Source organism: Hyla sarda, chromosome 10, assembly GCF_029499605.1.
Source record: "Hyla sarda isolate aHylSar1 chromosome 10, aHylSar1.hap1, whole genome shotgun sequence".
Taxonomy (NCBI): Eukaryota; Metazoa; Chordata; class Amphibia; order Anura; family Hylidae; genus Hyla; species Hyla sarda.
Window position 1 is genome coordinate 144,985,085 of NC_079198.1, and position 17,589 is coordinate 145,002,673.

General features: G+C 51.3%; 1 protein-coding gene across 1 annotated transcript in view; it reads left to right on the forward strand.

Moving 5' to 3' along the window:
* Positions 1-2,877, forward strand: part of LRRC47 (leucine rich repeat containing 47) — a 29,616-nt gene extending 26,739 nt beyond the window's left edge. The window contains exon 7 of the mRNA XM_056544357.1: positions 2,014-2,877. Coding sequence (XP_056400332.1) covers positions 2,014-2,259 — 246 coding nt within the window. The 3' untranslated portion in view covers positions 2,260-2,877. The remainder of the gene's footprint in view (positions 1-2,013) is intronic.
* Positions 2,878-17,589: the final 14,712 nt, after the last annotated feature.

Below are 17,589 nucleotides of genomic sequence, written 5' to 3' on the forward strand. Positions count from 1 at the left end.
TCCAGGGGGAGGCGGCCATTATACTGCAGTTGAGAGCGCTGTGGTGTCCAGGGGGAGGCGGCCATTATACTGCAGATGAGAGCGCTGTGGTGTCCAGGGGGAGGCGGCCATTATACTGCAGACGAGAGCGCTGCGGTGTCCAGGGGGGGGGGGGGGCAGTCATCATACTGCAGACAAGGGCGCTGTGGTGTCCAGGGGGAGGCGGCCATTATACTGCAGATGAGAGCACTGTGGTATCCAGGGGGAGGCGGCCATTATACTGCAGATGAGAGCGCTGTGGTGTCCAGGGGGAGGCTATTGTACTGCAGATGAGAGCGCTGTGGTGTCCAGGGGGAGGTGGCCATTATACTGCAGATGAGAGCGCTGTGGTGTCCAGGGGGAGGCGGCCGTTATACTGCAGATGAGAGCGCTGTGGTGTCCAGGGGGAGGTGGCCATTATACTGCAGATGAGAGCGCTGTGGTGTCCAGGGGGAGGTGGCCATTATACTGCAGATGAGAGCGCTGTGGTGTCCAGGGGGAGGCGGCCGTTATACTGCAGATGAGAGCGCTGTGGTGTCCAGGGGGAGGTGGCCATTATACTGCAGATGAGAGCGCTGTGGTGTCCAGGGGGAGGCGGCCATTATACTGCAGATGAGAGCGCTGTGGTGTCCAGGGGGAGGCGGCCATTATACTGCAGTTGACAGCGCTGTGGTGTCCAGGGGGAGGAGGCCATTATACTGCAAATGAGAGCGCTGTGGTGTCCAGGGGGAGGCGGCCATTATACTGCAGTTGAGAGCGCTGTGGTGTCCAGGGGGAGGCGGCCATTATACTGCAGATGAGAGCGCTGTGGTGTCCAGGGGGAGGCGGCCATTATACTGCAGACGAGAGCGCTGCGGTGTCCAGGGGGGGGGGGGGCAGTCATCATACTGCAGACAAGGGCGCTGTGGTGTCCAGGGGGAGGCGGCCATTATACTGCAGATGAGAGCACTGTGGTATCCAGGGGGAGGCGGCCATTATACTGCAGATGAGAGCGCTGTGGTGTCCAGGGGGAGGCTATTGTACTGCAGATGAGAGCGCTGTGGTGTCCAGGGGGAGGCGGCCATTATACTGCAGATGAGAGCGCTGTGGTGTCCAGGGGGAGGTGGCCATTATACTGCAGATGAGAGCGCTGTGGTGTCCAGGGGGAGGCGGCCATTATACTGCAGACGAGAGCGCTGCGGTGTCCAGGGGGGGGGGGGGGGCAGTCATCATACTGCAGACAAGGGCGCTGTGGTGTCCAGGGGGAGGCGGCCATTATACTGCAGATGAGAGCACTGTGGTATCCAGGGGGAGGCGGCCATTATACTGCAGATGAGAGCGCTGTGGTGTCCAGGGGGAGGCTATTGTACTGCAGATGAGAGCGCTGTGGTGTCCAGGGGGAGGCGGCCATTATACTGCAGATGAGAGCGCTGTGGTGTCCAGGGGGAGGTGGCCATTATACTGCAGATGAGAGCGCTGTGGTGTCCAGGGGGAGGCGGCCGTTATACTGCAGATGAGAGCGCTGTGGTGTCCAGGGGGAGGTGGCCATTATACTGCAGATGAGAGCGCTGTGGTGTCCAGGGGGAGGCGGCCATTATACTGCAGATGAGAGCGCTGTGGTGTCCAGGGGGAGGCGGCCATTATACTGCAGTTGACAGCGCTGTGGTGTCCAGGGGGAGGTGGCCATTATACTGCAGATGAGAGCGCTGTGGTGTCCAGGGGGAGGCGGCCATTATACTGCAGTTGACAGCGCTGTGGTGTCCAGGGGGAGGTGGCCATTATACTGCAGATGAGAGCGCTGTGGTGTCCAGGGGGAGGCGGCCATTATACTGCAGTTGACAGCGCTGTGGTGTCCAGGGGGAGGTGGCCATTATACTGCAGATGAGAGCGCTGTGGTGTCCAGGGGGAGGCGGCCATTATACTGCAGTTGAGAGCGCTGTGGTGTCCAGGGGGAGGCGGCCATGTTTTTTCAATCCTGTTCCCATCTCTGACTTCCTTGTCTTTCTTCTTTCACAGAAAATGGCAGAACTGCATAAATTCACCATAGAGAACAAAGAGGAAGAAGCTGCGTCCGACCCGGAACCTGACGGAGGTGACACTCGGCAACCGCCAGCGGCTGCGCCAAACCTGGAGGCGGGGGGCGGCTGTGATCTGGTGCTGGAGCAGGTGCGAGTGACGGACGCCGACGGGAACCTCAAAGTTTTATACCCTTCAAAAACCGACCTGACCCTGAGTTCATCGTCTTTCACCGTTGTTCGTTAGTTTTTGTTGTTTTTTTTTTCAATTTCTGTAAATTATATTTTTTTTATACACTTTTTATGTTTTTTTTTTTTTGTATTTGTGTTAAAGCCGAAATCCATCGCAGTAAATACAGATGTGAGGCGTCACATGGTTATTCCTCCTCTATGGGCTCCCTCTTTCAGGTTGCCTAGCACCCACTTGTCGCCCTCTATTGGTGACCTCCGCTGCCTACTGCGGAGATATGGGACGCACTACCCCCAGCACAGCCTTGTTCCCTCCCCCATACTTACACGCCATCTTTGAGACCACTGCTTTAAGGGTCTATTCAGACGGCAGAGTTTCCAGTTGTGGAATTCCGCCTCAAATTAAAGCCCATAGACATCTATGGGATACCGCACTCCCATTCACACTTCTAAATTTCCACTTGCTCCCATTCAGAAGTGGGAGTGCGGAGTCCCATAGAAGTCTATGGGCTTTAATTTGAAGCGGAATTCCGCAACCGGAAATCCTGCCATGTGAATAGACCCTAGGACAGTACACTACGTTATAAGATTCAGGTGGGATCTGCGCCTTTTTTTTTTTTTTTGCTTTTCATGAGGGGGAAAAAAAAGACTAAAACCCACTTAAAAAAAAATAAAATCTACAAAACTGCATTTTGGAAGATTAAAAATGACAGGGCAGTCAAAGAACCTAAATAAAAAAAACAAGTTTAAACCGTGTCTGATCATTATTTGTTCCTCCTCTGTCTCTGCCGGGTGCGATGTCTCCACATTGGGGGAAACCGTTCTCCGTATCTGGTGTCCTCTGTGCTGCCAGGACCCTAACACCAACCCCCTGTGCCACCCATCTCCCCCCCTGACACACGGAGTTCGGTCCCATCCGGTCGTGCTGTATTTCCTGGTTGCTGTAGATGTAACAATTATTCAGTATTAATAACAAGTTCCTGGCAGGGGATGGAGTCTGGTTCTTCCTGACCGGCACAGGACACCGCGACTCTTGGCAGCAGAAGATGTTTTGTCTCTGATCGCTGCGCCGTGTTCTCTCATCTGTTTATTTCTGATAAGGAGGAACAAGTGTGCGGCCGCAGGAGATCTCCATGAGGATAGACTGAGCTGGGAAAATACCGATAGACCACTGTTTGCCAACCGGGACTATTAGTGCATGCTGGAAGTTGTAGTTCTGCAACAGCTGGAGGCGCTCTGGTTAGTGAACACTGACCTAGGTGCTATAGATCAGGATTTGCCAACCAGGGTGCCTCCAGCAGTTGCAAAACTACAACTCCCAGCATGCCCGGACAGCAAACGGCTGTCCGGGCATGCTGGGAGTTGTAGTTTTGCAACAGCTGAAGGTACCCTGGCTAGGTAATACTGCTTTATAGCTTTTCTATGGATCTGTACACTGCACATGTCCCTCTCTGAGGAGCCATAGCTCAGCTGTACACCTGCACATTCTTTTTAGCAGTCAGTGGTGGTCTCAACACCCTGGCCCCCACCAGTCAAAACTACCATATCACTAACATTTCAAACTTAAAGGGGTACTCCAGAGAAAGAAACAACCTGTGTATAGTGTCAAAAAGTATAATAAAGCAACTTAATAATATGTTATAATCCATAGTGCACAGATCTCTCCATATCAGCTGAGCTGTCTCCCTTGTAAGCTGTGACGTCACATCACAGACTCTGAATGTAGAGATCCTGTCCCACCTCCACTCCTGTCAGGACCTAACAAGACCAGGGATGTGAAAGGGGGAGCTGGTATAACTGCCCATTAGTTTCATGACTCAGATAAGGCAGCAGGGAGCCAGTTTTGAGGGAAACTACTGTGACTGTGAACGGCTTCACTGCTGCCTTATCTAAAAGTCTAGTCTAATGAGCAATAATACAAACTCACCCTTTCACATCACTGTTTTCATCCTGTGCTGACAGGAGGGGGAGAGGGAGGAATAGACTGCTTTGAGAGCCACAGCTTACAAGAAAAAGGGCACAACTGATGTGGAGGGATCGGTTCCTTTTTGAGTAATAACACTATATTAGTAATCTGCTTTATACTTTTTGACACCCTACTCTTCCTTCTCGGCTTCTTGTACATTACAGTAAGCACTTTACTTGCCCTTTAATTCTCTCCTCTTGAGTAATTCTTGGCTCTGGTACAATGGCTGCAGATCAGGGAAGGTCTTATTATCAGTGAATAGACTTCCGTCTGCCGTACACAGCTCCCCCTCCGATCAGCCATACACAGCTCCCCCTCCGATCAGCCATACACAGCTCCCCCTCCGATCAGCCGTACGCAGCTCCCCCTCCAATCAGCCATACGCAGCTCCCCCTCCGATCTGCCGTACGCAGCTCCCCCTCCGATCAGCCGTACGCAGCTCCCCCTCCGATCAGCCGTACGCAGCTCCCCCTCCGATCAGCCGTACGCAGCTCCCCCTCCGATCAGCTGTACGCAGCTCCCCCTCCGATCAGGCGTACGCAGCTCCCCCTCCGATCAGGCGTACGCAGCTCCCCCTCCTATCAGCCGTACGCAGCTCCCCCTCCGATCTGCCGTACGCAGCTCCCCCCCTCCGATCTGCCGTACGCAGCTCCCCCTCCGATCAGGCGTACGCAGCTCCCCCCTCCGATCAGCCGTACGCAGCTCCCCCTCCGATCTGTCGTACGCAGCTCCCCCTCCGATCTGTCGTACGCAGCTCCCCCTCCGATCAGCCGTACGCAGCTCCCCCTCCGATCTGTCGTACGCAGCTCCCCCCTCCGATCTGTCGTACGCAAAGGAGGGAGAGATAAAAGAGCAGAGCAGAAACAGCATAGACCAATGAGAGGACATAGAGGGAATATAGAAACGCATCAGGAGAAAGAGAAGAGGAAAGAGTTACACCGTGGAGGACCCCTGGGTAGGAGACCCTGAGCAGAAGGCATCCGAAGCACAAAAACTAGACCAGGCCAAGTGGAGATGTAGCGAGCCGAGTCTGAAGGAGAGACAGCCAGAAGTTCTTCCATGCGGTGGATGGAGGCTACTTCAGCCACCCATTCCCCAGGGAGCGCCAATATCGCGGAATGACCGTCTTAGCTGCCTGTAGGAAGTGTCGTAAGAGTGAGCGTTTAAATTTGGGGGCAGCCATAGGAAGCATGAATAGTAGCACCGCACCAGGGTCATGAGAGATGGAAATCCCAATCACTGTGTGTATAGTGGAGAGAACAGAATGCCAAAAAGAAGACAAGGCTGGGCAACTCCACCAGATATGTGACATCATTCCCTCGGCAGTTCCGCACCTCCAACAGGATGCAGGGACCGATGGGTACCAGCTGTGTAATACCAAAGGCACACGATACCATCGGGAGAGAATTTTAAAGGGTAGCTCCCACCATCCATTTCTTTTTCTTTCTGTCCCTGCCTATTGCCCATCTATCCCTAACCCCCTCCCTGCCTTTACATTTTTTTTTATACTATATTAAAATGGCTTTTTGTCTGCCTGGCAGTGTGCTCAATACCAGGCAGACTTCCTTAGCAGGCGTGACGTCACTGATGCCTGCTGGGGCCGACACTTCCGCCCTTCGTTTACTATACAGGGTGCTTCCAGCTTTTTGACCACTACAACTCCCAGCTTGCCCTGACATCTACTGGCTGTCAGGGCATTCTGGGAGTTGTAGTGGTGAGACAGCTGGAGGCACCCTGTGGTGAAAACAATAACTTTGTTAGCGCAGCAGTGCTACTCCACTCCCGGAGCAGCGGCCGAGCTCTCCTGAACCCCGCCCCCCCCCCCCCCCCACCACCACCATGCGTCTAGTACTGAGCGCTCCTGCTGAGCAGCGGCGGCGCTCTCCCGAACCCCGCTCCCACCCACCATGCCTCTAGTGCTGAGCAGCGGCGGCGCTCTCCCGAACCCCGCTCCCACCCACCATGCCTCTAGTGCTGAGCAGCGGCGGCGCTCCCCCGAACCCCACTTCCCCCACCCCATTCCCCTAGTGCAGATTTACCCATCCAAAGGATCAGCGCAGCAATGAGTGCGCGCGCTGCCTCCGGACAGGGCAACTGGGGCGGGCGGGCAGGGCCACGCGCGAGGCCAGTGGAGCTGGCCAATGCGCGCAGCCCCAGCTATCAGCGTGCTCGCTCTTGCCTGTTTGATTGACAGGCGGGGAGCGAGCACCGCAGTGCCTGAATTTCGACTCATTGCCAGGCTTAAAGTCGAAATTCAGTGGTGACGTCACTGCCGAATGCATTCGGCCACTAGGAGGGCGACCCCTAGTGGCCGAATTTAAGAGTGATTTTAAACTTGTTTCAAATCACTTTTTTTAATTAAAGTATCAGTACATCAGTCAGTGCATACACTTCAGTAATACAGGTAAAGAGTACAGAACATGTAATACCTCCTGTACTGTAGGGGGCACTACCAGACACCAGTCAGTGCATACACTTCAGTAATACAGGTAAAGAGTACAGAACATGTAATACCTCCTGTACTGTAGGGGGCACTACCAGACACCAGTCAGTGCATACACTTCAGTAATACAGGTAAAGAGTACAGAACATGTAATTCCTCCCTGTACTGTAGAGGGCGCTACCAGACACCAGTCAGTGCATACACTTCAGTAATACAGGTAAAGTGTACAGAACATGTAATACCTCCCTGTACTGTAGGGGGCGCTACCAGACACCAGTCAGTGCATACACTTCAGTAATACAGGTAAAGAGTACAGAACATGTAATACCTCCCTGTACTGTAGGGGGCGCTACCAGACACCAGTCATTGCATACACTTCAGTAATACAGGTAAAGAGTACAGAACATGTAATACCTCCCTATACTGTAGGGGGCGCTACCAGTCAGTGCATACACTTCAGTAATACAGGTAAAGAGTACAGAACATGTAATACCTCCCTGTACTGTAGGGGGCACTACCAGACACCAGTCAGTGCATACACTTCAGTAATACAGGTAAAGAGTACAGAACATGTAATACCTCCCTGTACTGTAGGGGGCGCTACCAGACACCAGTCAGTGCATACACTTCAGTAATACAGGTAAAGAGTACAGAACATGTAATACCTCCCTGTACTGTAGAGGGCGCTACCAGACACCAGTCATTGCATACACTTCAGTAATACAGGTAAAGAGTACAGAACATGTAATACCTCCCTGTACTGTAGGGGGCGCTACCAGACACCAGTCAGTGCATACACTTCAGTAATACAGGTAAAGAGTACAGAACATGTAATACCTCCTGTACTGTAGGGGGCGCTACCAGACACCGGTCAGAACATACACTTCAGTAATACAGGTAAAGAGTACAGACCATGTAATACCTCCCTGTACTGTAGGGGGCGCTACCAGACACCAGTCAGTGCATACACTTCAGTAATACAGGTAAAGAGAAGAGAACATGTAATACCTCCCTGTACTGTAGGGGGCACTACCAGACACCAGTCATTGCATACACTTCAGTAATACAGGTAAAGAGTACAGAACATGTAATACCTCCTGTACTGTAGGGGGCGCTACCAGTCAGTGCATACACTTCAGTAATACAGGTAAAGAGTACAGAACATGTAATACCTCCCTGTACTGTAGGGGGCACTACCAGACACCAGTCAGTGCATACACTTCAGTAATACAGGTAAAGAGTACAGAACATGTAATACCTCCCTGTACTGTAGAGGGCGCTACCAGACACCAGTCATTGCATACACTTCAGTAATACAGGTAAAGAGTACAGAACATGTAATACCTCCCTGTACTGTAGGGGGCGCTACCAGACACCAGTCAGTGCATACACTTCAGTAATACAGGTAAAGAGTACAGAACATGTAATACCTCCTGTACTGTAGGGGGCGCTACCAGACACCGGTCAGTACATACACTTCAGTAATACAGGTAAAGAGTACAGACCATGTAATACCTCCCTGTACTGTAGGGGGCGCTACCAGACACCAGTCAGTGCATACACTTCAGTAATACAGGTAAAGAGAAGAGAACATGTAATACCTCCCTGTACTGTAGGGGGCACTACCAGACACCAGTCATTGCATACACTTCAGTAATACAGGTAAAGAGTACAGAACATGTAATACCTCCTTTACTGTAGGGGGCGCTACCAGTCAGTGCATACACTTCAGTAATACAGGTAAAGAGTACAGAACATGTAATACCTCCCTGTACTGTAGGGGGCACTACCAGACACCAGTCAGTGCATACACTTCAGTAATACAGGTAAAGAGTACAGAACATGTAATACCTCCTGTACTGTAGGGGGCGCTACCAGACACCAGTCAGTGCATACACTTCAGTAATACAGGTAAAGAGTACAGAACATGTAATACCTCCCTGTACTGTAGGAGGCGCTACCAGACACCAGTCAGTGCATACACTTCAGTAATACAGGTAAAGAGTACAGAACATGTAATACCTCCCTGTACTGTAGGGGGCGCTACCAGACACCAGTCAGTGCATACACTTCAGTAATACAGGTAAAGAGTACAGAACATGTAATACCTCCCTGTACTGTAGAGGGCGCTACCAGACACCAGTCATTGCATACACTTCAGTAATACAGGTAAAGAGTACAGAACATGTAATACCTCCTGTACTGTAGGGGGCACTACCAGACACCAGTCAGTGCATACACTTCAGTAATACAGGTAAAGAGTACAGAACATGTAATACCTCCTGTACTGTAGGGGGCACTACCAGACACCAGTCAGTGCATACACTTCAGTAATACAGGTAAAGAGTACAGAACATGTGTTACGCCGAGCGCTCCGGGTCCCCGCTCCTCCCCGGAGCGCTCGCTACACTCTCCTCACTGCAGCGCTCCGGTCAGATCCACTGACCCGGGGCGCTGCGATACCGCCTCCAGCCGGGATGCGATTCGCGATGCGGGTAGCGCCCGCTCGCGATGCGCACCCCGGCTCCCGTACCTGACTCGCTCTCCGTCAGTCCTGTCCCGGCGCGCGCGGCCCCGCTCCCTAGGGCGCGCGCGCGCCGGGTCTTTGCGATTTAAAGGGCCACTGCGCCGCTGATTGGCGCAGTGGTTCCAATTAGTGTCTTCACCTGTGCACTTCCCTATATCACCTCGCTTCCCCTGCACTTCCTTGCCGGATCTTGTTGCCATCGTGCCAGTGAAAGCGTTTCCTTGTGTGTTCCTAGCCTGTGTTCCAGACCTCCTGCCGTTGCCCCTGACTACGATCCTTGCTGCCTGCCCCGACCTTCTGCTACGTCCGACCTTGCTTCTGCCTACTCCCTTGTACCGCGCCTATCTTCAGCAGCCAGAGAGGTGAGCCGTTGCTAGTGGATACGACCTGGTCACTACCGCCGCAGCAAGACCATCCCGCTTTGCGGCGGGCTCTGGTGAAAACCAGTAGTGTCTTAGAACCGGTCCACTAGCACGGTCCTCGCTATCCCTCTCTGGCACAGAGGATCCACCTCCTGCCAGCCGGCATCGTGACAGTAGATCCGGCCATGGATCCCGCTGAAGTTCCTCTGCCAGTTGTCGCTGACCTCACCACGGTGGTCGCCCAGCAGTCACAACAGATAGCGCAACAAGGCCAACAGCTGTCTCAACTGACCGTTATGCTACAGCAGTTACTACCACAGCTTCAGCAGTCATCTCCTCCGCCAGCTCCTGCACCTCCTCCACAGCGAGTGGCCGCTTCTGGTTTACGCCTATCCTTGCCGGATAAATTTGATGGGGACTCTAAGTTTTGCCGTGGCTTTCTTTCCCAATGCTCCCTGCACTTGGAGATGATGTCGGACCAGTTTCCCACTGAAAGGTCTAAGGTGGCTTTCGTAGTCAGCCTTCTGTCTGGAAAAGCCCTGTCTTGGGCCACACCGCTCTGGGACCGCAATGACCCCGTCACTGCCTCTGTACACTCCTTCTTCTCGGAAATCCGAAGTGTCTTTGAGGAACCTGCCCGAGCCTCTTCTGCTGAGACTGCCCTGTTGAACCTGGTCCAGGGTAATTCTTCCGTTGGCGAGTACGCCGTACAATTCCGTACTCTTGCTTCAGAATTATCCTGGAATAATGAGGCCCTCTGCGCGACCTTTAAAAAAGGCCTATCCAGCAACATTAAAGATGTTCTGGCCGCACGAGAAATTCCTGCTAATCTACATGAACTCATTCACCTAGCCACTCGCATTGACATGCGTTTTTCCGAAAGGCGTCAGGAGCTCCGCCAGGATATGGACTCTGTTCGCACGAGGCGTTTCTTCTCCTCGGCTCCTCTCTCCTCTGGTCCCCTGCAATCCGTTCCTGTGCCTCCCGCCGTGGAGGCTATGCAGGTCGACCGGTCTCGCCTGACACCTCAAGAGAGGACACGACGCCGCATGGAGAACCTCTGCCTGTACTGTGCTAGTACCGAACACATCCTGAAGGATTGTCCTATCCGTCCTCCCCGCCTGGAAAGACGTACGCTGACTCCGCACAAAGGTGAGACAGTCCTTGATGTCTACTCTGCTTCTCCACGTCTTACTGTGCCTGTGCGGATGTCTGCCTCTGCCTTCTCCTTCTCTACCATGGCCTTCTTGGACTCCGGATCTGCAGGAAATTTTATTTTGGCCTCTCTCGTCAACAGGTTCAACATCCCAGTGACCAGTCTCGCCAGACCCCTTTACATCAATTGTGTAAACAATGAAAGATTGGACTGTACCATACGTTTCCGCACGGAGCCCCTTCTTATGAGCATCGGATCTCATCATGAGAGGATTGAACTTTTGGTCCTCCCCAATTGCACCTCGGAAATTCTCCTTGGACTTCCCTGGCTTCAACTTCATTCCCCAACCCTGGATTGGTCCACTGGGGAGATCAAGAGTTGGGGGCCCTCTTGTTCCAAGGACTGCCTAAAACCGGTTCCCAGTACCCCTTGCCGTGACCCTGTGGTTCCTCCTGTAACCGGTCTCCCTAAGGCCTATATGGACTTTGCGGATGTTTTTTGCAAAAAACAAGCGGAGACTCTACCTCCTCACAGGCCTTATGATTGTCCTATCGACCTCCTCCCGGGCACTACTCCACCCCGGGGCAGAATTTATCCTCTGTCCGCCCCAGAGACTCTTGCCATGTCTGAATACGTCCAGGAAAATTTAAAAAAGGGCTTTATCCGTAAATCCTCCTCTCCTGCCGGAGCCGGATTTTTCTTTGTGTCCAAAAAAGATGGCTCTCTACGCCCTTGCATTGATTACCGCGGTCTTAATAAAATCACGGTTAAGAACCGCTACCCCCTACCCCTCATCTCTGAACTCTTTGATCGCCTCCAAGGTGCCCACATTTTTACCAAACTGGACTTAAGAGGTGCTTATAATCTCATCCGCATCAGAGAGGGGGATGAATGGAAAACGGCATTTAACACCAGAGATGGACACTTTGAGTATCTGGTCATGCCCTTTGGCCTGTGCAACGCCCCTGCCGTCTTCCAAGACTTTGTTAATGAAATTTTTCGTGATCTCTTATACTCCTGTGTTGTTGTATATCTGGACGATATCCTGATTTTTTCTGCCAATCTAGAAGAACACCGCCAGCATGTCCGTATGGTTCTTCAGAGACTTCGTGACAATCAACTCTATGCCAAAATTGAGAAATGTCTGTTTGAATGCCAATCTCTTCCTTTCCTAGGATACTTGGTCTCTGGCCAGGGACTACAAATGGATCCAGACAAACTCTCTGCCGTCTTAGATTGGCCACGCCCCTCCGGACTCCGTGCTATCCAACGTTTTTTGGGGTTCGCCAATTATTACAGACAATTTATTCCACATTTTTCTACCGTTGTGGCTCCCATCGTGGCTTTAACCAAAAAAAATGCCGATCCCAAGTCTTGGCCTCCTCAAGCGGAAGACGCCTTTAAACGGCTCAAGTCTGCCTTTTCCTCGGCTCCCGTGCTCTCCAGACCTGACCCATCTAAACCCTTCCTATTGGAAGTTGATGCCTCCTCTGTGGGAGCTGGAGCTGTCCTTCTACAAAAAAATTCTTCCGGGCATGCTGTTACTTGTGGTTTTTTTTCTAGGACCTTCTCTCCGGCGGAGAGGAACTACTCCATCGGGGATCGAGAGCTTCTAGCCATTAAATTAGCACTTGAGGAATGGAGGCATCTGCTGGAGGGATCAAGATTTCCAGTTATTATTTACACCGACCACAAGAACCTCTCCTACCTCCAGTCTGCCCAACGGCTGAATCCTCGCCAGGCCAGGTGGTCTCTGTTCTTTGCCCGATTTAATTTTGAAATTCACTTTCGGCCTGCCGATAAGAACATTAGGGCCGATGCTCTCTCTCGTTCCTCGGATGCTTCTGAAGTTGAACTCTCTCCGCAACACATCATTCCTCCTGACTGCCTGATTTCCACTTCTCCTGCCTCCATCAGGCAAACTCCTCCAGGAAAGACCTTTGTTTCTCCACGCCAACGCCTCGGAATCCTCAAATGGGGTCACTCCTCCCATCTCGCAGGTCATGCGGGCATCAAAAAATCTGTGCAACTCATCTCTCGCTTCTATTGGTGGCCGACTCTGGAGACGGATGTTGTGGACTTTGTGCGAGCCTGCACTATCTGTGCCCGGGATAAGACTCCTCGCCAGAAGCCCGCTGGTTTTCTTCATCCTCTGCCTGTCCCCGAACAGCCTTGGTCTCTGATTGGTATGGATTTTATTACTGACTTACCCCCATCCCATGGCAACACTGTTATTTGGGTGGTCGTTGATCGGTTCTCCAAAATGGCACATTTCATCCCTCTTCCTGGTCTTCCTTCAGCGCCTCAGTTGGCTAAACAATTTTTTGTACACATTTTTCGTCTTCACGGGTTGCCCACGCAGATCGTCTCGGATAGAGGCGTCCAATTCGTGTCTAAATTCTGGAGGGCTCTCTGTAAACAACTCAAGATTAAATTAAATTTTTCTTCTGCATATCATCCCCAATCCAATGGACAAGTAGAAAGAATTAACCAAGTCTTGGGTGATTATTTACGACATTTTGTTTCCTCCCGCCAGGATGACTGGGCAGATCTTCTTCCATGGGCCGAATTCTCATATAACTTCAGAGTCTCTGAATCTTCCTCCAAATCCCCATTTTTCGTGGTGTACGGCCGTCACCCTCTTCCCCCCCTCCCTACCCCCTTGCCCTCTGGTCTACCCGCTGTGGATGAAATTTCTCGTGATCTTTCCATCATATGGAGAGAGACCCAAAATTCTCTCTTACAGGCTTCTTCACGCATGAAGAGGTTCGCGGATAAGAAAAGAAGAGCTCCTCCCATTTTTTCCCCTGGAGACAAGGTATGGCTCTCCGCTAAATATGTCCGCTTCCGTGTCCCTAGCTATAAGTTGGGACCACGCTATCTTGGTCCTTTCAAAATTTTGTGCCAGATTAATCCTGTCTCTTACAAACTTCTTCTTCCTCCTTCTCTTCGTATTCCTAATGCCTTTCACGTTTCTCTTCTTAAACCACTTATCATTAACCGTTTCTCTCCCAAATCTGTTCCTCCCACTCCTGTTTCCGGCTCCTCGGACATCTTCTCCGTCAAAGAGATTCTGGCATCTAAAAAGGTCAGAGGGAAAACCTTTTTTTTAGTGGATTGGGAGGGTTGTGGTCCAGAAGAGAGATCCTGGGAACCTGAGGACAATATCCTAGACAAAAGTCTGCTCCTCAGGTTCTCAGGCTCTAAGAAGAGGGGGAGACCCAAGGGGGGGGGTACTGTTACGCCGAGCGCTCCGGGTCCCCGCTCCTCCCCGGAGCGCTCGCTACACTCTCCTCACTGCAGCGCTCCGGTCAGATCCACTGACCCGGGGCGCTGCGATACCGCCTCCAGCCGGGATGCGATTCGCGATGCGGGTAGCGCCCGCTCGCGATGCGCACCCCGGCTCCCGTACCTGACTCGCTCTCCGTCAGTCCTGTCCCGGCGCGCGCGGCCCCGCTCCCTAGGGCGCGCGCGCGCCGGGTCTTTGCGATTTAAAGGGCCACTGCGCCGCTGATTGGCGCAGTGGTTCCAATTAGTGTTATCACCTGTGCACTTCCCTATATCACCTCGCTTCCCCTGCACTTCCTTGCCGGATCTTGTTGCCATTGTGCCAGTGAAAGCGTTTCCTTGTGTGTTCCTAGCCTGTGTTCCAGACCTCCTGCCGTTGCCCCTGACTACGATCCTTGCTGCCTGCCCCGACCTTCTGCTACGTCCGACCTTGCTTCTGTCTACTCCCTTGTACCGCGCCTATCTTCAGCAGCCTGAGAGGTGAGCCGTTGCTAGTGGATACGACCTGGTCACTACCGCCGCAGCAAGACCATCCCGCTTTGCGGCGGGCTCTGGTGAAAACCAGTAGTGACTTAGAACCGGTCCACTAGCACGGTCCTCGCTATCCCTCTCTGGCACAGAGGATCCACCTCCTGCCAGCCGGCATCGTGACAACATGTAATTCCTCCCTGTACTGTAGAGGGCGCTACCAGACACCAGTCAGTGCATACACTTCAGTAATACAGGTAAAGTGTACAGAACATGTAATACCTCCCTGTACTGTAGGGGGCGCTACCAGACACCAGTCAGTGCATACACTTCAGTAATACAGGTAAAGAGTACAGAACATGTAATACCTCCCTGTACTGTAGGGGGCGCTACCAGACACCAGTCAGTGCATACACTTCAGTAATACAGGTAAAGAGTACAGAACATGTAATACCTCCCTGTACTGTAGGGGGCGCTACCAGACACCAGTCATTGCATACACTTCAGTAATACAGGTAAAGAGTACAGAACATGTAATACCTCCCTATACTGTAGGGGGCGCTACCAGTCAGTGCATACACTTCAGTAATACAGGTAAAGAGTACAGAACATGTAATACCTCCCTGTACTGTAGGGGGCACTACCAGACACCAGTCAGTGCATACACTTCAGTAATACAGGTAAAGAGTACAGAACATGTAATACCTCCCTGTACTGTAGGGGGCGCTACCAGACACCAGTCAGTGCATACACTTCAGTAATACAGGTAAAGAGTACAGAACATGTAATACCTCCCTGTACTGTAGGGGGCACTACCAGACACCAGTCAGTGCATACACTTCAGTAATACAGGTAAAGAGTACAGAACATGTAATACCTCCCTGTACTGTAGAGGGCGCTACCAGACACCAGTCATTGCATACACTTCAGTAATACAGGTAAAGAGTACAGAACATGTAATACCTCCCTGTACTGTAGGGGGCGCTACCAGACACCAGTCAGTGCATACACTTCAGTAATACAGGTAAAGAGTACAGAACATGTAATACCTCCTGTACTGTAGGGGGCGCTACCAGACACCGGTCAGTACATACACTTCAGTAATACAGGTAAAGAGTACAGACCATGTAATACCTCCCTGTACTGTAGGGGGCGCTACCAGACACCAGTCAGTGCATACACTTCAGTAATACAGGTAAAGAGAAGAGAACATGTAATACCTCCCTGTACTGTAGGGGGCACTACCAGACACCAGTCATTGCATACACTTCAGTAATACAGGTAAAGAGTACAGAACATGTAATACCTCCTGTACTGTAGGGGGCGCTACCAGTCAGTGCATACACTTCAGTAATACAGGTAAAGAGTACAGAACATGTAATACCTCCCTGTACTGTAGGGGGCACTACCAGACACCAGTCAGTGCATACACTTCAGTAATACAGGTAAAGAGTACAGAACATGTAATACCTCCTGTACTGTAGGGGGCGCTACCAGACACCAGTCAGTGCATACACTTCAGTAATACAGGTAAAGAGTACAGAACATGTAATACCTCCCTGTACTGTAGGAGGCGCTACCAGACACCAGTCAGTGCATACACTTCAGTAATACAGGTAAAGAGTACAGAACATGTAATACCTCCCTGTACTGTAGGGGGCGCTACCAGACACCAGTCAGTGCATACACTTCAGTAATACAGGTAAAGAGTACAGAACATGTAATACCTCCTGTACTGTAGGGGGCGCTACCAGACACCAGTCAGTGCATACACTTCAGTAATACAGGTAAAGAGTACAGAACATGTAATACCTCCCTGTACTGTAGGGGGCGCTACCAGACACCAGTCAGTGCATACACTTCAGTAATACAGGTAAAGAGTACAGAACATGTAATACCTCCCTGTACTGTAGGGGGCACTACCAGACACCAGTCAGTGCATACACTTCAGTAATACAGGTAAAGAGTACAGAACATGTAATACCTCCCTGTACTGTAGAGGGCGCTACCAGACACCAGTCATTGCATACACTTCAGTAATACAGGTAAAGAGTACAGAACATGTAATACCTCCCTGTACTGTAGGGGGTGCTACCAGACACCAGTCAGTGCATACACTTCAGTAATACAGGTAAAGAGTACAGAACATGTAATACCTCCTGTACTGTAGGGGGCGCTACCAGACACCGGTCAGTACATACACTTCAGTAATACAGGTAAAGAGTACAGAACATGTAATACCTCCCTGTACTGTAGGAGGCACTACCAGACACCAGTCAGTGCATACACTTCAGTAATACAGGTAAAGAGTACAGAACATGTAATACCTCCCTGTACTGTAGGGGGCGCTACTAGACACCAGTCAGTGCATACACTTCAGTAATACAGGTAAAGAGTACAGAACATGTAATACCTCCCTGTACTGTAGGAGGCGCTACCAGACACCAGTCAGTGCATACACTTCAGTAATACAGGTAAAGAGTACAGAACATGTAATACCTCCCTGTACTGTAGGGGGCGCTACCAGACACCAGTCAGTGCATACACTTCAGTAATACAGGTAAAGAGTACAGAACATGTAATACCTCCCTGTACTGTAGGGGGCGCTACCAGACACCAGTCAGTGCATACACCTCAGTAATACAGGTAAAGAGTACAGAACATGTAATACCTCTCTGTACTGTAGGGGGCGCTACCAGACACCAGTCAGTGCATACACTTCAGTAATACAGGTAAAGTGTACAGAACATGTAATACCTCCCTGTACTGTAGGGGGCACTACCAGACACCAGTCAGTGCATACACTTCAATAATACAGGTAAAGAGTACAGAACATGTAATACCTCCTGTACTGTAGGGGGCGCTACCAGACACCAGTCAGTGCATACACTTCAGTAATACAGGTAAAGAGTACAGAACATGTAATACCTCCCTGTACTGTAGGAGGCACTACCAGACACCAGTCAGTGCATACACTTCAGTAATACAGGTAAAGAGTACAGAACATGTAATACCTCCCTGTACTGTAGGGGGCGCTACCAGACACCAGTCAGTGCATACACTTCAGTAATACAGGTAAAGAGTACAGAACATGTAATACCTCCTGTACTGTAGGGGGCGCTACCAGACACCAGTCAGTGCATACACTTCAGTAATACAGGTAAAGAGTACAGAACAT